Source organism: Glycine soja, chromosome 9 (assembly GCF_004193775.1).
Source record: "Glycine soja cultivar W05 chromosome 9, ASM419377v2, whole genome shotgun sequence".
Taxonomy (NCBI): Eukaryota; Viridiplantae; Streptophyta; class Magnoliopsida; order Fabales; family Fabaceae; genus Glycine; species Glycine soja.
The window spans coordinates 43,540,501-43,567,899 of NC_041010.1; the positions used below are offsets into that span (position 1 = coordinate 43,540,501).

At 33.1% G+C, this 27,399-nt stretch overlaps 4 protein-coding genes across 5 annotated transcripts; 3 read left to right on the forward strand and 1 right to left on the reverse strand.

Annotated features, from left to right (window-relative positions):
- Window positions 1–3,984: 3,984 nt before the first annotated feature.
- Window positions 3,985–5,686, forward strand: LOC114367297 (GDSL esterase/lipase At1g71250). The gene is made up of 5 exons (XM_028324454.1): window positions 3,985–4,309; window positions 4,411–4,538; window positions 4,623–4,865; window positions 4,955–5,210; window positions 5,301–5,686. Exons 1-5 carry the CDS (start codon window positions 4,045–4,047, stop codon window positions 5,519–5,521), a joined length of 1,113 nt encoding a protein of 370 aa, XP_028180255.1. The 5' UTR covers window positions 3,985–4,044; the 3' UTR covers window positions 5,522–5,686.
- A 907-nt stretch (window positions 5,687–6,593) lies between these two features.
- LOC114425070 (DNA repair RAD52-like protein 1, mitochondrial) lies at window positions 6,594–8,040 on the forward strand. The gene is made up of 4 exons (XM_028391820.1): window positions 6,594–6,868; window positions 6,942–6,979; window positions 7,048–7,142; window positions 7,576–8,040. Exons 1-4 carry the CDS (start codon window positions 6,621–6,623, stop codon window positions 7,717–7,719), a joined length of 525 nt encoding a protein of 174 aa, XP_028247621.1. The 5' UTR covers window positions 6,594–6,620; the 3' UTR covers window positions 7,720–8,040.
- A 472-nt stretch (window positions 8,041–8,512) lies between these two features.
- On the reverse strand, window positions 8,513–11,089 carry LOC114425069 (eukaryotic translation initiation factor 3 subunit I-like). The gene is made up of 5 exons (XM_028391819.1): window positions 10,338–11,089; window positions 10,148–10,237; window positions 9,786–9,872; window positions 9,619–9,698; window positions 8,513–8,762 (listed from the first exon to the last, which is right to left on the reverse strand). The coding sequence occupies exons 1-5, from the start codon at window positions 10,983–10,985 to the stop codon at window positions 8,687–8,689; spliced, it is 981 nt and encodes a 326-aa protein (XP_028247620.1). The 5' UTR covers window positions 10,986–11,089; the 3' UTR covers window positions 8,513–8,686.
- Window positions 11,090–20,950: 9,861 nt separating this feature from the next.
- Window positions 20,951–26,535, forward strand: LOC114425073 (RNA-binding protein 24-like). 2 transcript variants are annotated; one of them, XM_028391823.1, is made up of 6 exons: window positions 20,951–21,492; window positions 21,728–21,860; window positions 22,522–22,657; window positions 23,405–23,441; window positions 24,816–25,101; window positions 25,178–26,535. In XM_028391823.1, the coding sequence occupies exons 1-6, from the start codon at window positions 21,310–21,312 to the stop codon at window positions 25,201–25,203; spliced, it is 801 nt and encodes a 266-aa protein (XP_028247624.1). In that variant the 5' UTR covers window positions 20,951–21,309; the 3' UTR covers window positions 25,204–26,535. The 2 variants fall into 2 exon arrangements, with proteins under 2 accessions (XP_028247624.1, XP_028247623.1); XM_028391822.1 differs by having other exon boundaries at window positions 25,198–26,535.
- Window positions 26,536–27,399: the final 864 nt, after the last annotated feature.

The following is a 27,399-nucleotide window of genomic DNA, read 5'->3' on the forward strand; positions in this document are numbered from 1 at the left end:
CTTACTGCCACATTTGTGCCTTTCACTGATGTAATTGTTAAATTGGTTAGGTTTTTAATAGAGACAGATAAATATTTTATTCACCATTCCAAGTTATTTGGTAATGAACCGAGAGTATAGATTGTTTAAAATGCACTATACAATTAACATATTATCCACGCAATGCTCAATATAATAACAAGCTTTTGATTTTCAAATTGGACATATACTAATAATAATAATAGATTTAATGTAAATAAATACTAATTAATAATAAAATTTAGCGTTTAAAAACGATTGATTTAATTTGTTTTATTACCCCGTTAGATGCATCGTTTTAAATTATTAATTCATTCTTTAGGAGGATCGAAAAACTTTAAGTGTAAAAAATGTTCAATCAAATATTACTTTTCTAGCTGGTCCAAACAATCAAAACCTATAGACAGTAACATATCCATAATTTTTTCTTAGAGGGGACAAAAAATAGTTTATAATATTATCACTTAAAAAAATATCACCAACTATTATAAAATACATAATATCATGAAAAAAAAATTCAAAATACTTATGCTTTTACAAATTATAAATATCTTTTATATATTTTTATATTTTAAAAATGTTCTATAATTTTTTTATTGTCAATATTTAAAAAATTAAAAGGATAAAAAAGTATGATTAATATCAATTTATTCTTTCTTTTTTATTTCTTATATTTTCTTACATTCACTTTAAAACAATTCATCTTATGGGGGTAATATCTATTTTTTAATGGGGGCAATTTTTTTTATTATGCAAGTGAAGATCAATCAAAAAAAATCTTGCCCCCACATCCTATAACCTAACCTGGATATGTGAGTGTTTGTGGGGATGTTTTGGTATACTATTGGAAAGCCTAAAGTCCTAATTACAGTGATACTAAATAAAAAAAATTATTAAAATTTGACACCTAAAAAGATAGTAATAAAAAGATAAAAATTGACTTATTAAATTATAAATTGGTAAAACTAATTATTGAAATAAATAAAAAATGTAAAATGATCGAAAAATAATCAAATTATGATTTATTTTAAAAATAATAAGAAGAAAATTTGATAAATATATTAAGGATATAAATAAAAGAAATTATAAAAAAATTAGAAATTAAAAATTAGTAACTATCATTATAAAAAATGCTAACGTTTAAAAAAAAACAAAAAAATTTACTGAAAAGTTACTAAAAAAATATTTATTTATCAAATAATTAAATAAATTTTTTAATTAATAAAAAAAAATTATCTTACCGAAGATACTCCAATTTCATGGTAAACATTGTACCAAAATGAAGGGAGGTAATCCAAATCTTCTACCCCATGAGTCATCTCATCTGTACATCAGCATGACATAATTCTATAAAATGCAACAAATTGAAATGAAAATCCACATATTTTTGCCCCCATCTTTCTCACGTTGTGTTGCATAAGAGAAGAGAGTAAATTAGGGGTAGAAAGGACATGGTGAGCAATGTACTATTCGTCATCATAAACGCGTTAAGCCAGCTGGGTGTGAATAAATAAAAACAAGGCAACGTAAAAATGACAATGAATTAATTTAGTGTGTGCAGGAAACACTGGTCTGGTCTGGTCTGGTCATACATGTTGACTCTCACGCGCATTAACATCGGAACTCGTGCCTACGTACTGTCCTTCTCTTCCCATCTTGTACCCCAAGCAACAGCTCTACTACAGCTACTATAATTTCCTGTCACCTCTCTTCGTGGGCCCCCCTCGTAACAACCAAATTATTACAGGAGCTAACTATTCATACAACCAGGCGCTGAGAGATTCCTCACCAAAATTTAAATTTAAATATCAAATATATAAAACTGTGACTAATTAATTTTACATATAATTTAATAAAAATTACTCGTTAAATTTTATAAATCAATATTTGAAAAATATAATTTATTATCAAATTAATCTTAAAATATTATAATTTTTTAATAAAATAATCTCATAAATTTAATGACAAAATCAATTTGTCATATTTTTAATATATTTGGTAATTAAAATTAAATTTTTCATCTTTTAAAAATTAATTTCTTACCACCTCACACTTTCATGGATTAAAATAAATGTTTATCCTTATTTCAAGAGTTAAAAATTAAAATAGACGTTTGCTGACTTAAAATATTTACTTAAATAGTTATATTTGTGGTGCTCAATTTTATTTAGTGTATATTTAGATTGAAGTTTGTAAGATTATTTCAAGTTTTACTTTTATAAAATTAAGTTTTCAGACAAAATATTTATATACAAACATACTTTAAAAGTAATCAAACATATCCCAAAAATAAGTGTATTCTCCAAACCTAATTTGGAACTCTTCACCTGCATATCAAACATAGCCTAATACTCAATTTCTAATTAAAGCTTATTTTATAAAAATTTAAAATATATTTAAGTCTAAATAATATTATAATTCAATTGCAAATTGTATATTATTAGAGAAAATCTCACGCTCAGACTCATAAATACAACTCTAACATCCTCCCCAATTCTTATTTGATCATCAAGAGTTCCTCAATATATATCTACTTCGGTTACTGATTAACATGTTTTGGCTTATATGACAGATGTTACTTGTGTAGTCTTTTGTTGTAGTTGTTGAGAATATGTTTGATATTTTTAGTTTTTTTTTTAAAATAATAATTTAGTTTATCTTTTAAGAATTTTTTATTTGTTTTAAATTTTTAAGATATTGTTTAGAATTAAAAAATATTATATACCTCTAGAATATTATTTAGATTTTAAGATATTATATATATTTGTTTTTTTAATATTAGAATATTATGATTATGTTTAACAAAATCAGTTAAAAAATTAGTTTATTAAAATATAAATGTTTGATAAAATTAGTTATTGCTGAAAAATAATAAATCATGATTTATTTAAAAATGGTAAGAAAAAAATTAATAAATATATTAAAGATAAAAAAAAGAAAATATAAAAAGTTAGAAGTTAACGTTTTAAAAAAAATTACTTAAAATAACATTTCAAAAAATACTAAGTTATTGAAAAACAGTTAAAAAAGTTTATTTACTAAATAATCAAGTGAATTTTTTCAGCTGATAAAAAAGTTAAAAATTAACAATATCTTGTCAAACATAACATTATTTCATCTTATATGTTTTTTTGTGTGTATGAATATATATTTTGTAAAAGAATAAGATATATTGTGTAGAGGAACTGCATCAATATTTCATTCATCTTTATTACAATATTTTACGGACAAACTTGTAACCCTTATTTGCATCATGAGTTTTTAAGGAAATTGACGTAGAAAAAAATATTTGCCTTAGGGTGACTAGCGTTAGGGTGGTTTACGTTTCAAAATCCACAATATACACTTTCGGCAACGCCAGGACTCAATTTTGTCTAATTAATAAAATTAAAGTAACTCAAAACCAAAATATTATTCCTCGATCGTCTAACTCCCAGCATAGTTGAGTAGGTAGTTCTGCTAAGCAACCTAGCCACACACCATTTTAACGGTCGGGGGTTGAGTATCGATCAAGTGATATATATATATATATATATATATATATATATATATACTCTTGTAACTGATGTGCTAATTTCAGATATATATTGTTAGAGTTGTGTTACATACATATCACAAAATGTTATTTCATACGTTTCCAATATATTTCTTCACGTTCTATCAAAAAAGTTTAAAAGGTGATGAGTGCGCGCAATTCCCGTTGTTACTTTTTTCAAAAAGAAAATCGTTATCCAAAGATTATGACGGGTAAGGTGCATGAAAATTGAGGAGAAGACACACCAAAACTCAGGTTGCCATAAAGAAATTGAAGTTACGATAACGAAGAGCAACCAAAAGCGTGAGCAAAGGCACACAAGCACATACTTGATGGAGTTAGCTTGGCCTTTTGTAGTAGCCGTTTCTGAATGGACAATGATCAATACTAGTTCAATCACCACAACTACAAGACCTTCATTATATATTGTGCACAATAAACTATCTATTTTCCAACTTCAATATTCACTGTTGTTGAGTATTCTAATTCTAATGAGGAACAGGGGTGTGTGGGAAGATGCAAGCACAGCAACAGTGCTTGTACTTGTGCTATGTTCATCGTATGGAATTGCAGAAGTAAAGTCACAGTCACAGAAGGTATCTGGTTTGTTTGTTTTTGGAGATTCATTGGTTGAAGTAGGCAACAATAACTTCCTAAACACCATAGCAAGGGCAAATTACTTTCCTTACGGCATCGACTTCGGCAGGGGTTCCACTGGCCGATTTTCTAATGGCAAATCCCTCATTGACTTCATTGGTAAAATTAAGTCATCTAGTACACTCTTACAATCAATTAATTAACTACTATATCTATATATATTGACCTTAATTACCTTGTTCCTCTAACTTCACATGCAGGAGACTTGCTGGGCATTCCTTCTCCTCCACCTTTTGCAGATCCCTCCACTGTTGGAACCAGAATACTTTATGGTGTCAATTATGCATCAGCTTCTGCCGGCATTCTGGATGAGTCAGGGAGACACTATGTACTGCATGCGTACCTTTTATTGTTTCTTTGATCTTGATCATATCAGTAGAATTTCTAGTTAATTATGAAATCTTTCATTTAGGGTGATCGGTATAGCCTGAGCCAGCAAGTCCTGAACTTTGAGAACACACTGAATCAGTATAGGACAATGATGAATGGAAGTGCATTGAATCAGTTCTTAGCCAAGTCTATAGCAGTTGTGGTAACTGGAAGCAATGACTACATCAACAACTACCTCCTGCCTGGCTTATATGGCTCCAGTCGAAATTATACTGCCCAAGACTTTGGCAATCTACTTGTTAATAGCTATGTGCGACAAATTTTGGTAAATTTAGTTAATATATATCTCTCTTTTTCTCTTAATTAATTCTTCGATCAGTCTGGGCTTAAACATGTATATATGTTGCAATGCAGGCACTACATAGCGTAGGATTAAGGAAGTTCTTCCTAGCAGGAATTGGGCCACTGGGTTGCATCCCTAGTCTTCGAGCCGCTGCTTTAGCCCCAACAGGAAGATGCGTGGACTTGGTTAATCAGATGGTTGGAACTTTTAATGAAGGGCTTAGATCAATGGTGGACCAACTCAACAGAAACCATCCTAATGCTATCTTTGTATACGGTAACACTTACCGTGTCTTTGGTGATATCCTAAATAACCCCGCGGCCTTCGGTAAGTAACATATATGTATATATATTTAGTAATTGCATAATGTTAATTATAACGAGTTTGATATATGAAATGGTACGTTCGTAATGGCAGCGTTTAATGTTGTGGATAGAGCATGTTGTGGAATAGGAAGGAACCGAGGTCAACTAACATGCCTCCCATTACAATTTCCATGCACAAGCAGAAACCAGTATGTGTTTTGGGATGCCTTCCACCCAACAGAATCTGCAACTTATGTCTTCGCATGGAGAGTTGTTAATGGAGCGCCCGATGATAGTTATCCAATTAATATGCAACAAATGGCTACCATTTAATCCACTCTATCTTCCTGTATTCTCCTTTCATTTATAAACCAAAAAAGTGTACCAAAAGTGAAGCCAAATTCTACATCTATTGTTGGGTATAAAATAATTACTTTTGGGCTATTTCATATAATTATTCTACATCTTTGAAATGTAATACCTTTTTTTGGGTGATAAGTGTAATACCTTTTGTCTACGCTTACCGTATAGCTTTCTAATCTGTCAAGCATTAACAAAACTCTTTAACATACATTTAATTGGTAAGAAAGCTCAGGATGAGCTTACATAATTTTTTTTACCGACGACGTCATAAATCAATTAACATCTACATTTTTATTTTGCGTTGTTACTTGATAACATAACATAAAAAAATCTAAAAAAACTAAAACAAAAATAAAAATATTTAGAAGACTAAATTCAAAACATGTAGCAAAAAATTTACAATAACTCATGAAATCTTTTGAACAAAACTCTTAGTAAATGTAAGCCTGAAAATATGAGGACCAAAGGTAATTGAAGCCTAAAAAGTATATATGTTTTGAATAAAGAAAAAAAAATTGAAATTGAGCAGCAGAAAGTAAGTAGTTGGGTGTTGTTAGGTGCACCCAATATTATTGCTGGTAAGGTGAAATGACGAAAATACCTTTGATTTGTAAGCCATTTAAGTTGATCCATAAAATCCTTTCAGATCAACTTGATTTATAAACCTTTTACGGATCAACTTGATCCGTAGAAGCCTTACAGATCAACTTGATCTGTAAGCCTTTTACAGAATAATACAGATCAAGTTGATTCGTAAGACTTCTATGGATCAAGTTGATCCGTATTGCTCCATAAAAGGCTTACGGATCTACTTGATCCGTATCAACCTTACAGATCAACTTGATCCGTATGATTTACGGACCACCCTCACACACACACATCACAAATGCAAAAAAAGTACAGGGACAGTTTTGGTATTTAAAAAAAATGCTGGGTGCACCTAGCAACACCTTAAGTAGTTTGAGAAGGCGTCCAATCCACTTGATATTATATAGAATGAGGCCCAGATAGGAAGTGAAGCCCATTTAAAGGGTTGACAGTGGTGAGTGGGAGGCATTTTGATTTGAGAATGGCATCAGCGTGTCTGAAATTGAGAAATTTGAGCAGAGGAGGAGGAGCATTTAGGTGTGGGCGTTATTCGAAGTTGATACATGCAGAGAGAGAGAGAGAAGAAGAAGAAGAGGAGGTGCCGAGTTCTAGAATCTCTAGGCCGCTCTCTGAAATACTGAAAGAGCTGAACAAGAAAGTACCGGACTCCCTCGTCAAAACCCGCCTCCAGAAAGATCAAGATGCCTCCCCCATCAGATTCATTCCCTGGTTCGTTCTCTTCTATTCTCCCCATACATAACATACCCTTCCTTAATCATCTATCTATTTGCATTTTTTCCAGGCATGTTGTCAATCGCATTTTGAACTTACACGCTCCTGGTAATACTATAACCTAACCCTTTTCTTTTCTTATGCTTATTAATTAATAACTAATGCTATTATTCTAGAGTGGTCTGGTGAGGTTCGGAATATCACCTATTCCGCCGATGCCAAGTCTGTCTCCGTTGTCTACCGAGTTACCCTTTATGGGACTGATGCTGAGGTACGTGCAATTACAAAGCAGGGCATGATGTTGAATAATATGAAAACCACAAGAAAATCTTCCAAGTTGTTTATGTTTTTTATAAGACTTGTTTTGGAAATAATTTTCAAAACTTAATAGATTTTGGATCAGAATTTTATTATTGAATAGTATTGATTTGTTTTAGAAAAATAGCTTTTTGTAACTAAAATGTGAGATGAGAATCAAACAAACTCTTAGTGTTTTTGTGTGTCTAGCTAATCTGACTGCCTTGCTCACCTTAGTGTTTTAGCTCACAAAAAATTGGACTATAGTTCTTGATTGTCTCTGGGTAGCTGTATTTGAACATATTGAGAAAATGTAGTTATGGTGATTGAGTTGGAAAATTAGCAGATTTTGTTAGTTCCTCTTCATTCTGTCTTATTGACCCGGTAAGTCCCATTTATTTCTCTAGATATTTAGGGAATCAACTGGTACTGCTTCAGTAGACGACACAAGTTATGGAGATCCTGTACAGAAGGCAGAAGCAATGGCTTTTCGTAGAGCTTGTGCACGCTTTGGACTGGGGCTCCACCTTTATCATGAAGATGCATCATAATTAACCAGCAGTTCTGCTTCTCAGCTTCAATGTTTTGATGATGGCCATCGTTTTCTTTTTTGCCTATAGTTATGATCATTTGTGATCATATTGCAACACTAGAAGGGAAATATTTTGTTGTAACCTGATGGAGACCTACTAAGCTTCAATCACTGTATGCAAGGTTTGCCATATTTTTTATCCTTTGAACTTCTCCAGTTATCTGCCATGCAATTGGGAGAATTTATGTTCTATTACACATCTGATGTAGAACAGTTAGAACAGTTTTATGCAACCTCGTTCATTGTGGTATGTAATGCTAACGGCTGTACTTATGACATAGGTTCTGGGAACAAAATATGTTCCGTGCGGGTGCTGATGTATTTTTAAAAACAAAATACTATTTTTAGTTAAACAGATGAGATCCTAAATCCTTTGGAAGTCTTTTTTTTAGACCATATTTATGTGATACACTAATTTAATTACACGTTATTTAACAAACAATTCCTTATCTAAAACCTGACTTTTAAAAATTATTTACAAAACAAGTGTTTCGGGATCAATAATGGAAACACCCATTATTTGAAAGTGCAAACAGAATCACCCTTTATATGAAGGGCAGGGCAGGTTGAAATCATCCAATTATGCAAATCTACCACCGAGGCCCCAGCTCATTATGATTTACGCTAGATACAAAGTGAGCTCATACGAATACAAAAAGAGTTCCAATTCGCGCCTAATATATATGCCAAACTTCTAATCTTATCAAAATCTTGTGCCGTGGGAAGTAAAACTCCTTAATTAAGAGTGCCACTCCAACCAAAATTGACCATGTCGATACAACATAAACCAAAAATGCATAAATTCATTAAAAAAAATTCTTCCATATTACCAATATAGGGAGCATCGCATTACAAAAATGTTGGTTGAGAATAATTAAAAGCTAACTTCTAGGAACCACCTAATTTTAACCACAAACCATCAGGCACTAAATTTTGATGTTGAAATAATCTGGGTCGAAGTGGTGCAACCGTACATAACCATCTTCACCTCCACTTGAAAAACTGCAAAAGAAAAAAAAATGGAAGACATGTAAGAAGTAAAAGAAACAGCCTGAAAGTTATTCAGAAACCTGTAAAACTAAAGTGCAGTATCAAATAAACACTACTAGACATTGAGACATAGTGACATACAATTTTTTTAAAAAAAAACAATGAAATGTATATATATCAAATGGAGATACATTTGCAACATAGGTTTGCAATAATCACAATAAATGTGTCAATTTACTACATTGAATGAAACTCATTCTAAAACAGTTATTACATACAGAGAACAAATATATTGTTTAGCATAAATTTAAAAGTTCCATCTACTTTAAAGGGCAAATGAGATATTACTAGGCACCAAACAAGTGAATATTAATAATTTCATCAATTCATGATCAATGACAAAATCAGAACCAGTTCATGTTATATCATTATGCATTCTTCCTACATCTCTAATGATATCTCAACACAAACTACTATATATCAACTATAAGGATCTTCATTCAAGGTTAAATTTCATGTAAATATTGATCCGTATAACCAAATGTTGAAATTTATACATTATACGTTAACAATTATACCAAATCTGGGTTTTGATTGATCAATGTAGTGGATCCCACCAAGTGGAACAGAGAGGTATCTATGTTTACACCATACAAATTGGACAATTATGCATAGTAAATGGTTTAACACAGGGCATGGTATTGAGATTTTAAACAGTTAAGTGAAAGAAACGGAGCAATATTCATCATACAAAGTAAAAGGTTTAACATAAGCATGGTTGTCAATTTCTCCAACGAACGGAAGGTTTCATTGAATAAAAGTATGTCATGAAGCAAAACAAAAGGGAGGTGAAGAACAGAGAACATACCTTTTTCCATCAGGGTTAAAAGCCAATGCATTAATTGGTCCAAAGTGGCCTTTCACACCCCCAATTTCTTCTTGAAGAATCTAATGAAATAAAAAAGCGAAATAAGTAGACATTCAATACCATTACAGAACTCAACATATAGTATAGGAAGGAAAAAAAAAACCTACCTTGTCAAAGAATTTGGCTTCGAATTTGCCAGCACGATGATCAGTAGTTGTAACAGCTGAGGCATCCTGACCACCTCCAATAACCACCTACACAAGGTATAGAATTCAGAAAATCACACAAGTCGCATATCACCCAAATAAAACATGGAAGGAAACTAAAGCATATAGAAGATGATGAAATATTTTGTTAAGTGTTATGAATTAGAGAGCAATGGCAATGTGCAAGAACCGTGTTTGTGGTTTATGGGGAATAAATATCAGGTTTCCAGGATAAAGACATCAACCAAAAAAAGCAGAAGGAAAATTGCTTGCAGTGATAGGAACATGACACAGCACAAGGATATAGCTGCGTAGATACATACATGATCAAGAAGAGGTGACATGGTAACTGCATTGACTGGGCGTTCTGTGACATAGGTCTTGATAAGAGTCAATGACCTAGTATCCCAAAGCTAGAGAAAAAACAGAACAAAAAAAGAAAAAGAGTGGTTAGGTGAAAATAGAAAGAAGGGATGAGAGATAAACATTAAAGAGGAAGAGAAAGAATAATACCCTGGCAGACTTATCAAGGGAACCAGTAAGGAAATGTGAACCATCGGCAGACTTGGCAAGCGAAGTTACAGTCTTTTTATGGCCAGATTCCTTGTCGGACTCTTTAAGCAGTTTTCCGGTCTCGGAATCCCAAATACGAATAACAGCATCTTCCCCGGCACTAATAATGGTACTGTTGAGGGGTCCCCAAATAGCTCTGTTTATCCTTCCCAGAGGACCCTTAATGAGAAGCAGAGACTCCCCACTCTGCTCGGTTGGATCGTCAGCAATGCGTTTGACATGGATTGCAGAGGATAACTCCATGAAGGGGTCGGTGGTGATAACGGCCAGCCTATCACCGACGGAGAAATCGACGGACCTGGCAGGGGAATCGAAATTGAAGGTGTACAATTGCAGACCGCTTTGCACGTCCCATAGCTTGGCGGTCTGATCGGCACTACCCGTGATCAGACGAACCGAATCTCTTGAGACGTCGCAGGTCCAAACGGCGCCGTTGTGGCCGCGATAAGTGCCCAAGCGTTCGCCATTGTCGGCAAACCAGACGGTTGGGTTGTGGTCCTTGGCGCAGGAGAAGAGGAGATCGCCGTCCCTGTTGTATTTCAGGAACGTCAATGGCCTCTCATGACCTTTCATCAAAATTGGTCTCATCTTTCAGAACACTCACTCACAAGGGGCTGCAGCAGCTACCGGTGCGAGTGTATCCTCAGTTAGGGTTCAACATTCGCTTATTAATATTTTAACCTATTATCTTACAAAATAAATATATCTAATAAATTTAACTATATGTATTCATCTTAATCATATTTATTAGTGGGCTTGAAAAGATAAGTAATTAAGATATATTTTCCATTGAGATAAAAATAAGTGGACAATAATAAAAAATAACAACTAAAAAAAAAAGAAAATAAATATATTTTTCACACTTTTAAAATGTGAGTTACACTAGTTGTTCTACTCGTACAATGTACAAGACATTTAAGTTGTATAAATACAAATAAAAATTTTAAATTATAAATAATTTATTTCTTTAAATAATGTGATTTTACAAAAAAAAAATATTGATTATTATTTCATATTAGATTTTCTTCATATCTTTAAAGTTAATGTCTTTATTTTGCTGATAATTTTTATTTTTTTATCTTTGATTTTCAAGTTAACCCTTTATCCATCCGCAGGATACATTGAACAGACATAACAAAAAAGTAAAACACATTCGTTTGGTTATTGCTTCCTGTACCTTTTTTTCGGCTTATGGGATGACCAGTCCAAAATGTAAAAACACATTCCTAAATGCATTTTTTTTTCTTCTAAAATGATTAATCTGAAAGATAAAAATAAATTCCAAAAGGAATGCATAAAACAACTTGAAGGTGCAGGAAGCAACAACCCATTTGTTTAACCAGTCCAAAATGTAAAAACACATTCCTAAATGCATTTTTTTTCTTCTAAAATGATTAATCTGAAAGATAAAAATAAATTCGAAAAGGAGTGCATAAAACAACTTGAAGGTGCAGGAAGCAACAACCCATTTGTTATGTAGACCGAGTGGAGCTTGTCCAAAATATCTTTATTTGTTAGAACTTCATAGAATGTAACCTTTCTTGGGACAATTACTTAGTTATGGATTAAGCAATTTGCAATAGCTTTACTTTAGGGATTGTTTAATTCATAATTGTATGAGTATAATTATGAAATGGTTTATTCATAATTTTTCACATAAAATTACAGATAGATAGAGCAATCCAAAATATATATGCTATTATAGATGGCTTAATCCGTAAATTGTATTTGGATAATTATGAATTGACTAATCCGTAAATTGTATCAATAGCATTATATAACGATTAATCTGTGATGCAGTTAATACAATTATAGACTAATCTATCTGTAACAGCAGTTATTTTATTTTGTTGAAATATTCATTTATACGTCGGAGGCTATGGATGCATAAGATGGCTCTCTATCGTCAATGTAAGTGACGCTCCAGTGGCCTATGGGGTGTGATGCGTGAAACAAAAAAAAAGGGAAAATAGGGTATAGAGGCATTGAGAGCAACGAAAATTATGAGTGTGGCGACACTAGGAGGATGAGGTGCAAGAGTATGAAAGAAGCAGAAATAGAATGGGGGTAAGGGGGTGTGGAAATGCCAGAACAAGAAAAATTATAGGTGTTAAGGTTTGTATAGATGAGTTGAGTGGCTAAACAAAATTGGGGTTCAAGCTAAAAGAGTCACCCAAGTGCTTTATTATTTCCAATGAGATGCACCAAGTAAAAAATGGAATGCATTTGGTAATTATGTTACAATTTTCCGCCAATGCAGATGGGCCTTAAAATAGGCTTGATTATCCAATTTACCTACTCTACTAATACGTGAAGGAATGTTCCAACTCTTGTTGCAATTAGGATTGCCAATGAATTACTAAATTAGCCAAGTTTGTGATTTTACATATTTGACTAGTTTATGAGATTTATTACCATATTTAATTAAATAATCTTTAAAAATGTGTATACAAAATATTAACTCAATGTGTCAATACAACCCAAACTACTGTTGATTCATTCTGTAGGCGGATTGAAGGATTAAATCAATTAACTCAACTCAACATGTTTTTATAAGTTAAGTAAGTTAAGCCCTATTAAATTTAAATAACTTGTTAACTTATTTGAAAAAACAAAAAACAAAAACAAAATAATCAATGGACTTTTTTTAAGCAACCTGTGAACTTTAGATTGAATCAATTTTGATAGGAGAAAATAAGTTTGATTTAGCTTAAGCCATTATGAAAACTAACTTCGATTAACTAAGAAAATAAATAATTTATCAATACAAGAGTCAATATCACACATTTATTTATGGTCAATAATGATGTGTTATGTCAATAAAAATAATTAAATAAATTCATTTTTATGAGTTTGAACCTTGAAAATATATACGATGGAGATAAAGCTTGAAGTTTTGAGAGATCCACCTCATGGTGTAATTAATTAGTGAATGCAAATTGATATTAAAATTAATTAATAAAAAGAAAAAGAAGAACATATTACGTTGAGGAGAAGGACAGAGTAGTGGTGTGCACTTGAAAGAGAGGAGGAGGCACGAGGGCAGAGGTGTAGGACCATTATAATTATAAAGGTAGTGATGAAGAAGAGAAGCATGTGTCGTGCGTGCATAGGATAGAACTTAGGATCCTTTTATTTGAGTTAAAAGAAAAAATAAATAAAGTGAGAGTAACATTTTCATATTCTATTTTAATTAAAAAAATTTATCTCAATTCAGTCTTATTTAATTTCTTTTGCCTATATGGAAGGACCCTGAGGAGTCTTTGGTATTGTTCCATTCTTAGCTTGTTTGCAAATTACAAGAGAGAAAAGAAATATTAGTTTTATTGTATGAGACAGTTGGTATGCGCTGTAATTGGTGTGCGTCGGTCATACTCTTGGTCTTGGCTTTCTCTGCTCAGCTTAGTCAGTCAGTTGGAGACAGCTGCGCCTACCCCACCTGCCAGATATGTTATTCATTCATTCACAATTCCACATTTCCTATTTCTTCTTCACTTTGCTCTCTTTAAAACACCCCGCATTCTTCACTATATCACCACTTTGCCATTCCGTTCATTTCCATCTGACCCCACTCGCTAACCTTATCATTCCGCATCCTTGTTTTCATACAAACTTTGGATTATTATTTTCACTAACCACTAGTTTAAAACTCTGCAAACATAGTGCCAGAGTAGTTTTATAACTAATTAACAGCATGTTACTTTCAATGATATCTATCACAGAATGATGATAAGCATACTAGGTCATCTTGAAAAATTATGAACGTACAGGTTTATTATTATCATTTCAATAAGGTAAAGAGAGTTTACGACAAAGTAGTTTTTTTTTTTTCTTTTCAAAGTTAACAACATGCAAGCATCTTGGGGGATTCAGGGGAGTAACATCCATCCTCTGAGATCATTATACCAATTTTTATGCATCTGGTAGATCCGATCCCATAGGTTTTTTGGGCCGCTTAGCTTGTACCTAAAGCCAGCAAAGGGATTTTTTGTCCCCTAGAGGTGTCCCTAACCTAGTATCCAGAAATATTTTTTCTGTAAAACTTTTGTGGCAACACTTTTATAGCTTTATTGTCTTCTGTCTTCTTTTTTTCTGTTTTAAGTTGAGGGATTACATTTGACTTGATAATTGATATATAAAATATATGCGATATTAGAAAAACGAGAAAGAAAAATAATTATATATTTTCTCAATATAAAATATTAGATACCCATTTATTATTTATGCATCTTTCTTCCAATTGATTGCGTAACAAATTTTGCATAGTAAAAGAAAAGGTCTTTTTACTGCTGTTATGACAATGAACAAAAATAATTGCTGACAGAAACTGGTGACAAATTTTCTAAAATTCTCATCTCTACCCAACAATTGATGCCTTCATTTGCATTGTTGGTTCAACGTCTTCTCCACTCCAATATCTCCGTGTGACTCGCATTATTCCGTCCTCGTCTTCTCCAGCAAGCAGTCAAATATGGACGATCCTTTGAGTATTGTTTGCCTTAATTACCATGTTGCCTCCAAATATGTGTTAGAAATATTTAGTTTAATTTGAGTTTATATAGTAAATTAAAAATAGAGAAGTGAGAGAAAATCATAATTGTGCTTAGATCTATTGGGTACTATAACCCTTTTTTTTTTTTCTTTCTAGAGTGAGAATAGCATTTGCCTACCCTCACATATAATTATTAATAGATCTGCCACTATCCAGCAGTTTCTTCAAGCGTTGTGAATGCCCTTCTTAGCACAAGTTAAGCATAAGAAGGCATTCAAATGAAGTGGCTAGGCTATTTGGAGGGACGTTAATTTTGTACTTGTATTTATGGGAAGTGATAACCGATAAGGTAGCTAGCTAGATGGCTGTTATATATCCTTAGAAGTGAGAAACATGAGGGTTGGTATCTGCTTAGTATCGATAGCATTTTAGGAAATAATACTCCAAATACTACGTACATAAATTTAGAAGCACTGCTTCAGTGCTACTAGCTAGTAGTCTTTGCTTTTGCAATAGATACCAATACGCAGGCTGCTCCTTGAATAGGAAAAGTTTAGACGTAAAAATTTTAAGTCCAATAAACTAAAAGTTCACTAGGTCATTAGGTGTGTGCTTATCTAAGAATATCTCAATAATCTCTATATCTTTCCTTTTTGCTGGAAGCAATTTGCAGAGAGAAATAGATCTTTTGGATCGGATTGTTGATTAAGGGACCATATAATTTTGGATTCTAATATAGAGAGATGTTGACACATTGAGATCTATATCAAGTACGTAGGACCACTAATTAATTTAAATCATAAGAAGCCGTCTCCTGGGTTAATTATCCAACGATCGTAATTTTGTGAATGGGTATAGTAATATATGTGGTAATTTCAAAAGGAAAAATTGTGCTATATACCAAAGTTCCCTTGCCAAAACCTTTCAAAGATTTAGATGCATTTAATGCAAATGTATATACAGACCCAGCATATACCTCAACTAATTAAGGTTTTGGTTCCAAGACATGCATGCCACTTGCAACAGATCTAGCTAGTTGTCCATTCCAATTCGCAATTTTATAGAATATGGACCATGGAATCTAGGTCCATGTGTGAGCTGCTAAATGGGGTTAAGTGACAATGGACCAAACATGAAAGAAAAATGCTTGTCACAGGTTAGTATCAGAGTGTAAAATTAATGTGCATAAGTTTCGGTAAAACTAATTACAGTTAAATAATAAAATTTATATAAAAGTGAAATCATATACTTCCTCAACATGAAATTACGTTCCAGTACAGTTAGAATTAGAGCAATTTACACCTTGGCAACAAATGGCTATGACTGGAGTGTCAACTTACTCCAGGTATACTTTACCACTATGAAATTAAGAGCCAACAAAAAGCCAATCTTAAGAAAGCTGTACCTTTCTTGAATAAGTTAACCCTCCAAAACATCAAATATATTGGGTTTCTGCATGAGAGATTAAACATCCGTCATGTAGGCCTCAATATCAAGAAATAATGTGTACACTACATTGACTAATCATTCCAGACAAGCATGGAAAAAAAAATTTAATCATAAAATTACAAGTTGGAAGGAAAAATAATTATTCCCACTGAATAAAGAGGTTTTATTAAAATCGGTGAGTGCAAGTATTCCTCTTTATTCAGCAATATGTTTTATGCTACTTAATGTACTTTAATTTGTGTGATGATACACATAAAAGTACTCTAAGGTTTATATGGAGGGGGAAGCTAAGACAATTCCTTGGGTCGGCTGGCACTACTTTGCCTTCCGAAAAATTAAAGCAGAAGGAGACAATTCCATTGGAACTCACGTTTGAATTAGAATTTTATGTTAATGCTGTTTTGCCTAAATCAGTATCTTCTTTTATTGCTTTAATACCAAAGACAGATCACCCTCAGTCACTGTCTGAGTATGGTCCAATATCACTAATTGGAAGCATCAACAAGATCATGTCAAAGTTACTAGCGAACAGGTTGAAGAAGGCTCTATCTTCAATTATTTCCCCAACTCCGGGAAGACAGATTATGGACGGTGTACTTATCACTAATGAACTGGTGGACTGGGGCAAGCGTTTCAACAGGAAATTCCTTATATTTAAGGATGATTTCCAAAAGGCTTATGGCTCAGTCTCGCTTGGGTTTCAACGAGAATCGGAGAAACTGGATCAAATCATGTGTTTGTGCAACCAAAGTGTCTATTCTAGTGAACAGAAGCCCCATTGCAGAATTTGAAACGGAAAGGGGCCTCAAACAAGGGGACACCCTCGCCCCTTTCTTGTTTTTGATTGTGGCTGAAGGGTTAGCTGGCTTTTTTAGAAGCGTAGTGGAGAAAGGTGTATACTATACCTTAGGAGATTCTAGCTCTTTTCGGTAGCAGCGGGGGCTTAACAAGTTTTTATCGTCGGAGCTTAAAAAACTGCGGTTGTCTACTATACCAGAAACACAACGGTGTAGGTTCTTTTGAAATGCGATGTGCCTACAAAGGTACTTGTTTTTTTCTTGGAGGCTTTTACTAAATAGGCTACCTACTTGTCAACAATTGCAGCATCGAGGCATCAATCTACATCTCTATGAGCTGTACGTCTTGTTATCTGAAGTAGAAGATGTTAACCATCTATTCTTATCTTGTTCGGTCTCTCAACAAGTAGGGTTTAATGTGTTTAGATGGTTGGGAGTAATAACAGTACTACTACAACAAATGAATCAAACGTGCGTATGATCAGATGGGGTTTTATTTTAGAGTAGGAAAGTTTCGGAGATGGAAGACGGTTTTTTGGCACGCAACCTGCTGGTGTATATGGAAAATGCATTTATAAAAGGTATTCAAGAGCTGAGTTGGCAGTGATTCATGCACAAGAGAAGACCTAAGCCAAGAATCCTCTTTGCCAACTAGTGCATCACTACTATAGCAGCAGCTTTCTACATCAGTTAAATGAGACTTTTTACATTGGTGTATGATCGTCATCGTAAAAAGGGATAATTATTCTACGACAGTCACATAGACCATCTTAGAATCAGTATATCTCTAAGACAGTCACGTTATCAGGACATTCAGAGTAGATAAATAATTTTATCTCTTAGATATGTGATAAGATGTTAGATATATATTTATAGTATGAAAAATATTTGTGAAAAGATATCTTCCCTTCAATGGATATTACTACCATGAAGAATTAGTTTTTGGCTTTGACTAAGGATCTGTTCGTTTGTTTTCTGTGAAATATAGTTAGAAATGAATAATAAAAGGAGATAAAAACTTATATTTTTACACTTTAATTTAATTTTTTTTATCATAATTCATTTTTATTTCATTTTATTCTATTCTATCTAACCAATCCTAAGATACAGAGTTGAAAAAAAAATTATGGACAGGGAATGAGAGGTGACTTGTGGGGCTATTACCTATTAGTGATGACCATGACCATGATGCTGATGGATCATCAAATGCTTTGCTAGTAAATGGGGAGATAACTTAAAGTCGGGTCGGAATACCCTGCAGGCTGCAGATCCAGCGTGATATATGGGTAACTTGGCCCAATCATTTCAATTCGATCTCATAGTTCTTACAGATAATAATTCATTCACACATCGATTGAAAGAAGAGTGTTTAATTTTAATATGTTATCTGTATCAATTGATTATAGATGATTTAAATATAATTTTAAGATTATTTATTGAAAAAATCAATAATATTACTCTATGAAATAGTTTACAATTAGATAGATATTCTTATTAAAATTTACAAAGAATAAAACTGCTAAAATATCTTATCAATTAATTATTTAAAATTAAATATGTCTTAAAAACCATTTATTTATTTTTCTGAATGCCAACACAAAATTATAAATAATTATTATTATTTGTTAACTTCAAATACTTTAGAATTCTCAATATATAATTTTAATTGACTTCAAAGGCTTTTCTATACAAAAAATTGACTTCAAAGACTTACTGTTATTACTATTATTTATTTTACTCATTAACAAAAAACTGAAGTGGGTAAGTATACATTCATAATGAATACACTACGGATTATACTTATCTGCAATAATATCACGTTTTTTTTATTATATAAGATCACGAAATTGTATAAAGCAGGGCATTTTCTTTAAGATTGATATTAAATAAAAGCAACTCGCATGATTAAACTTTTACTATTAATTGATTATCCACAATCACCGTTTTAATACGAGATAAGTCAGCACGCCGTGTTTCAAAAATCCGACATCGTGAAAACATCTGTAATGTTCTGAGGGGTCACAGATAGAGAGACAACGTGATCACGGAAGATAACTTACGAAAATTATAGTTGTAAACGGAAGTTAGAGTTAATTAGCAGAAGAAACTACAGTTTGAACATTTATTAAGAGAAAGAGAAATGCTCATATTCGGTGATTAATTACATTTCCAGTAGAATTTTCTAGGAAAGATATGAAAATTCATAAAAAAGAAGTAAAGATATGAAAAAAGAAGAAGAATACGGTTTAAACAGTTCATGAAACTGTTTTGAGTGTTTTCTATAATCTTTTAGGAAGTTCTTATAGTTTAAAACTAACAAATATGTTTCTAAAGTTAAAAAAAGCAAGTCTCCTTATAGACAATGGAATCGAATGGATTGTATTGTAAACTTTAATAAAGTTATTTTAAAATGAAAAAACATTTATATATAATTTACAAACCAGCTAGTAAGATTTATTTTGAAAGTTTTAATAAAGTAAGTGACCTTACAAATTGAGTTCAATCATTTTGTGCATTGTTTGAAGTTATATTAATCCGGAATTAGTTATAGTGATCAAGAGATTTAATTCAATTGATTCAGGCTGTGTGAAATCTTGTGTTTAATTTTTATAAATAAATAAAAATATTAATCCACCGTCCAATTATTTTAACCATTAATTACATCAAACATTGTTATTTCTCTTTATTTTGGTCCTCCCCACCGCCTCCCTTAAACTTTTGACATTCAAAGATTGTCTTTAATCTAATATGAGTTGAATTGTTTGATGATTTCTTTTAATTTTTTTTCATGCAAAAAATTCAAACTTAGAAATCTTACATAAGAATACAAACTTCTCACTTAAATCAATAAAGTTCGGGTTGCTTTTATATTAGTCTAAAGAAACCTAGTATTATTGGAATTATGAAAATGGAACTTAAATCTAAGAAAATAACACTAAATCTAAATTTTATCCAACAGAGAAAGGCAAAGGTAGGTAGTTACAGGCGTGTTTTGTTAATGAGAGACGGCCATTGGATAGTTGACCTTTGACTTCCCTCCAGCACAAGACACTGTTGGCGCCATTCTCCGTTCCGTTTTTTGGCGCTGCGGTTCAAAACCAAAGTGGAGATTGGAGTAGCTGGAATAGGGGCAAGTAGGTAATTAAGGAAAGGATATGAGGGTAATAATGCACCCCACACCACACCTCATGTCTCCTCAAAATAATAGAAAGTGCAAAGACGAAGGAACATAATAATAGTTGCTGCATCATCCACTCTCACGCACCCATGATTGCGCGTGGACACAAACCCACACACATTCACTATTTACTCCTAATCATAGCCACGTGGATTACACTCCGGTTCCCTTATGCTCCAAAACCGGTCTACCTCTCTCTCATCGACCCAACCCCCTTGCTATTTTTTTTTATCGTATTCATTCACTATGTTTGCAGTATACTTTATTAAATAATTTTATATTTTTTTTAACATAGTAGTAATTATTTTATGCAATATATTTGTTCTAATTGGTCTCTTGTGACCTTCTTTTGAATCAAAATTTGTAATAATATGTAACTTTAATCCATAATGGGTAAACCGGAAAAGCTAAATTATTTACCAACATAAATAAATAAAGTAAATTCGCGGCACATAATTAATATAATTAAATGCATATCACCTAATGGTTCGGATCGAACCAGAAGAAGCATAAGTCGGGAAGGTCTTGGTGATCCGGTTTGAGAAATGATATGATATTCTTAAAATTAACATTGAATAATGGAAGCAGGTGGGGGCAGTGTGTATATAATTCATGTCCTTATTATGTGAGGCCCTTTCCTCTTTTTTCCAACTTTTGCTTTCTCTTCCCTCCCAATTTTCTCTTTCTCTCTCTTTTTATTTTTTTGATCTCTGACCTAATTGTCTCTCTTCTCTTCTCTTCTCATATTACCACTCATCTCCAGCCACAACCTAGAGAACACCCCCCAAAATTCAGTGGGTATTTCTCATCTTCTTCTGCCCCCATCACCTAGATCTGTCTGTCTATACACTCATTGTTTGACAAAAAAGAAAATAACACTGGGAAGTTTAGTCATAGCTGAAAGCTGACTCTAGCTAGAGGATAATAATAAGATTAAGATCATCCATCCAACAAGAAAGAGGAAGTGTGTTTTTGATTGGATCCACAAAATTCAAGATGACTCCAGTTAATTTGGCTGGCCAGTTTGGTGACACAACATACACTAAGGTGTTTGTTGGAGGCTTGGCCTGGGAGACTCAAAAGGAGACAATGAAGAAGTATTTTGAGCAATTTGGTGAGATCTTGGAGGCTGTTGTCATCACTGACAAAGCCACTGGAAGATCTAAAGGCTATGGATTTGTATGCTTAATTATCTTCTTTTATTCTCTATCCCTTATCTCTCTATATATATAGCATCATAAATTCTATTCTTGAATTATTACTATATACCAGTAGCTAGCTACCTAGATCTCACGTCTAAATGAAGTATATTACATTTTTTTTTTCACTAGCCTCTCATTGGCTTTGTCAAATTCATCTTCCTTCTTGTGCTAACTATATATGAATTCATGTTTATTAATGATTTCCATTTCAGGTTACTTTTCGTGAACCAGAAGCTGCCATGAGAGCTTGTGTGGATCCTGCTCCTGTAATCGACGGTAGGAGAGCTAACTGCAACCTTGCTTCTTTGGGTGTCCAGAGATCTAAGCCTTCAACCCCAAAACATGGTCCGTATATCTTTTATTTTAGCTTTCACAATGTAATTAATAATCTCATCTGATTTGAATTGACATAATGTATAAGATCGATCTCACAAAAGTTACATAAAATCTTTTCGTTTTAGCTAGTTAAAGATGCTATCACATTTCTCAAACCATATAGTACTTCACTTATAAGCTCGATAATGGATATTCCTCCCGCAAATTATTATTGTGCTTGAGTGAAATCCAAGTCATGATATCTGTGTCGAAATATTCTTTGATAAAAATGGAAGACACACAGCTAAATGGCAGCTAAGCTGCTTGAATATTCTTCCAGAGTGGAAAGTTCTATTATGTTTTATCCAAGAGAGAGAGAGAGAGTTTTATTTCATGTATATTTTTCGGAAACAAATGTCCCTAAGAAGCATGGAACCAAAGCAGTACGTCCACTGCATTTATTCCCTTTACTTATTTTTCACTAACTGAAATACGTACATCTTACTATATATACATGTTCTTATATATGCATTGTATATTATCATTTATTCTGATTACATATTTAACTGAAACAAGCTAGCTAGCGTTTCTTTTCTTCATCATATATTTTGAAATAAATAAATAAAAAATGATGACTTAATTAGAGTGTAGGTTGTATTGATTAAGTTAATTGGTGTAACGATATTGGCAGGAGGAGGAGGAAGGAACTTTAGAGTAATGGGTTCTTTCCAGACAGGATTTGGAGGGGGAGTGGGATCGTCTTTTCCTTCAGCAGCAACCTTCCCTCATTATGCCATCCAGCAAGGGATACCTTATAATGTTTATGGGTATGTATGTTTGAATATGCTTTTACTCTTCTCTCTCTCTCTCCTCTACATTCGTACTAATTAAGGTGGGATCATGGCACGTGCAATGCCAACTCATGCACAACATATCATTAACGGGTAAACCAAGCATGCCTTGCCTTGCCTTGCCAGTTCATCTATATTCTTTTATAACAGAATCAACCTCCACCTCCACATGATACCTATAGCTAGATAGAGAGAGCTTTTCCGTCAACCTTCTCTCTCTCATGTGCTGGGGGCAAAGAAAAAGGACGATGCATATCTGTAAATCATCTTTGACCTTTATCTGTTGGCTAATTAATCAATTGTCCAGATTTAATGTACGCCTTTAATTTCATCAAGGTGGAGTCCTAGCTCCTGCATGTAAAAGGAAATGTTAAACCTCCAACCTAATACTATTTTGAGTGGAAGGACGAGAAAGATAGAGAGAAAAAGAAAAATAATAGGTATAATATGTTGTGTGATGAAAAAGAAAAACAGAAATAGCAAAAAAAATAATATGAAAATGAGTTATATATAAAAGAGTGAATGCCTGAGTGGTATAATTTCCATTACACGCGTGTAAACTCCACATGCATGAAGGCTCCACATTCTGTAATTCATGCACCATACCTGCCCTAGTTTGTCTCATGCATTTTACTTTCTTCAGTAAAATTTTTGGCTAGCTAAATTAACTTCTATTCAGATTCTAACCTTTCTCTATCGTTTTTCTTTGATTACTATTTTCAGGTACTCTCCTTACTCGCCGGATTACACTTACCCTACGGTTTGTACATATTTTACTTTTACTTTTTACTTTTTTCTTTGTCTACTCTATATCTTTTACCTAGGATGCGTTTTCAAGCATAGCTTTTAGGACGCATTGGCTTTTGAACTTTCATGAAACCAAACTATTTCCCCTGCTTTCTATATTTCCTTCAAATATATTTAATTGGTAGATATCTAAAAACAAAAATCGTCTTAAACAATCTCCGAAATCGTATAAGATATATTCTCTGAATGTTTTTCTTTTTCTCTCTTTCAGTTACCAATTATTCTTGTCTTTTCTGATCACATTGGTTATTCACATTTTATAGGAGTACAGTTGCAACTTGAACCGCTTGAACTTTTTAAATTTGCTTGAAAGAAATAGTTGATATAGCCTTAGCTATGTTTTTTTTAAAAAAAAAACAAACCTAGTAAAAACATTGGATTGCGTTTCTATTTTTACCTCACGTTAGATCGAATTTCTTAAAATTTTCAATATTTGAAATTTGGCATGTCAACAAATTTTATCATCAGAAAGAAAATAAAATAGTGATCATATCTTCTGGACTATTCAAAAGTAAATATCATATCTCGTAACTACCAAGATCCATTCCCTATTAGTATTGTAAATATAATGAATTTGATTCACATACATGATACATATATTTAGACTTTGGTAGATATATAATAATAGTATTTTTTATATGAAAGTAAAAAAATAAGTATTTATAATTAAATTTATTATATATAAATAATCAAAACAAAAACACATAAGTCATGTAATTAATTTAAACAATCCTATGGTTTTTTTTTAAAAAAAATCTTAATTATTAATATATGCTTATATAATTCAAATTTGTTTGTTTTTGAAATAAAAATAATATTCTCGTTAACTAGTTGCATAAATACATGCATGACTAAAGAAAAGAAAAATCTGTTGATGACAATAAAAAAGGGGGGGGGGGGGGGGGGGGGGGGGGTATGATAGTAATTGTAATGGAAGTTTCACTATTTATGTGGGGATGAACTTTTTGTTGGACAAGACATTATTGTACCCTACCGAATGTGGAAATGAACGTGGTAAGTCGGTGGCATTCACAATGTTTGTTGTTTGATTGATTGATTCCCTTCTCTCCCCCGAGCACTAGTCAAAGTGTTCCACCTTGGGGCGATTGTGGTCCATTTTCTCAGTCATGTCATCTATACTTTCACAGTCTTCAAAATTCATGTGGTTCTGTACACTGCACACGCGAAATTTTTTAATCAAACGTATGCTAGTGGTCCACCTTTTTCTATTTTAATTAAATTAAAAATACTACTACGACTTGAATGTATAGAATGAATGAATGAATTATGGTGGCTGTATGTATTGAATAATGTTAAAATGGTGCAGAGCTACTATGGTGTGTATGGAGGAGCAACAGCACAGTACCCGGTTTATGGAAGTGGAGCTGCTGCTGCAGCGTTCTACCCATATCTGCAGTACGGAGAAGGGAGTGGCGGTGGCGGAACTAGCGGCGGCTACAGTTCCGGACAGGGTTATGGTGTGAACTACCCTCCTCAGGCTCACCTCTTTCAGTATTCTCCCATTGCTTCCACTGCAGCCGCCACAGCTGGCTATGCCCAGCACTATGGAACACCAGCTATGTCTCTTGCTCCTTCTCCTGCCTTGCAATCAGGTTGGTTTCTTTCTTTCTTTCCTTTCCTTTTCATTCCCATTCCCCTACGAAAAAGAGGCGCTAACATCTTTGACAGTGTGTTTTGCTGTGCCGCAGGCGTGACCATGCCTCCTCTTCAAGCTCCAATTCCTCATCGCTAGAGACTCATCTCAAACTAGCTATGTCAAAACTTCCCAGTCTCTCATCACTCATCAACCTTTGCCCTAACCATGGTGCTCTCTCTCACACACACCCACTCTTTCACTAACACCAAAATGAAAGTCCATCAATGGCATTTGGGCTTTTCCAGCATAAGAAGCCTCCCGTAGGGGCTCAAATGTTTCTCCATGTTTGGAGAGTCATGCATTCCTTTTGTCTCAAAAAAATATCTGTTTCATCTTCAATGGAAGAAGAGAACCAAACCAACACAAAAGCTATCGGATATAGCTGACTTGTTGGAAAAAAATTAAGAACAGCAAAGCTTGGCCCTGGAAAGGCCAAGCTCAAAAGAACCATCTTCTTAACTTGGGCCCAAGACGGGCTAGGTAAAAGTACAGAATGGTTTCAAAATTTGTAAATGGCAGATCACAGATCGATAACTAGCTCATCAACTAGAAATTTTAAGTTGCTTCTACAAAAATAGGTATTCCCTCCAAGCTATGCTAATCACCTCTGGATGAAGAGGAACTTTTAGCAATCATGGACATTGGATGTCCCAGCTTTTTTGTATGGTAACATCTAGCTAGTCTTAGGCTTTAGTGTTAGGATCAGTCATGTCTTCATAAATATGTTTTTATTTTTATTTTTTATTTTATCAATTTTCACAAAAAGGGGTTTAACCAGCCAACCAATTAACAATCTTCCCTTTGGGTAAGGGGAGGCAATATCTAACTACTGTTTTTTTATCCTGTAAATTCAAAGAGGCTAAACTATGGGAGTTTAAGCCCAATCCACTAATCTTTAGGAGGGATAGTGTTTTAATTTCCCGCTTAGCATAAGTAGTACATTTCATCATCATCTTGAGGACTACGTCAATGGATGTGGAACTCAAAACACTTGCATGGAACCCTGGGAGATATTTTGGTTCCCTTGGGTACTTCACTTACTCACCAACCATGGTTAGGACATAGGTGAATCTCATCACTCTCTTTCTCTCTTCTCCCTGCTTTCTGTCTGCCAACTTTTACATCGAGATGGACCTTGATACTCTATTAATTATATGTTTAATTAAGCCTATATGGTTTGGATTGTAATTAGGAATACTAAAGTAGGAGGATTTCATTCTCTGTCCATGCTGGATGAGAATGGATTTGCTACTCATTCTACTATGCCTTTAATTTGATATTATGCTTGCTTCTATTCAACCTATGTCAAGATAAGCAAATCAAGTTAATGCTTCGAGTAATGTTCAACTTCTTTGTTATATTTCAATCAAGGATATTTTGTTTATGGCAAGGTCTGGTTTGTGCTAAATGTGAAATTTACACTGGCAAAATCTTGTTGATGTAATCAACTTCAAACATTAAAATTTCTTCTTTTTCATTCCCAACCCACCATAAAAAACCTTTCAAGGCCGTCGTAGATGATCCAAGTCCCTTTGCATAAATGGTAGATCTAGATTGAATTGTACTTATGAGACTCTTTTCTTTTCTGTTATAGATCCAAGCTATAGAGCTTATAAAGATTTGAAAAAATCGTTTATTATTGAACAGAGCATATTCGTATGCTAATATTTTAAATTAATTCAACGAATAGTGGTTTAGAAACGTATCTCTAAATAATTGTTATATGAAAATTTGTTGAAATTTAAGTAGTTCTAATTTGTACATGTGAAATGCTCATGATACATTCTGTAATACTTCAGCACATTATTATTTGGTGAATTGCCCCATTTGCATGTGAATTTCACCATATAAAATGTTATTTGATGGAACTTATAATTTATTACCTAAAAAAACCATATATGATATGATACAAAGATGCTTTAATTTTCAAATGTGTTGATTATGCTAATTTTAAATTTAGATGCATTTAATATAAGTTTTTTCTCAACCATTTAATATTTGTTTTAAGAAAACAGCCTCTTCACATTTTTATTATAAATATTTATGTTGTTAAATAATGTTGCTTTGCATTGCATAATTTATTATAAATTATATTGTTAAAATATATGTGTGGATAAAATTTGTTCAAGTCATTATTTCTTTCTGAGATTTCTTTTCTATTTTTTTTTATAATTTAATGGATACTTATAAATGCCCAGGAATCTCATTGAGAGAAAAAAAAAATATCTAAGTGAGTATAAGGTGAGGATAGGAG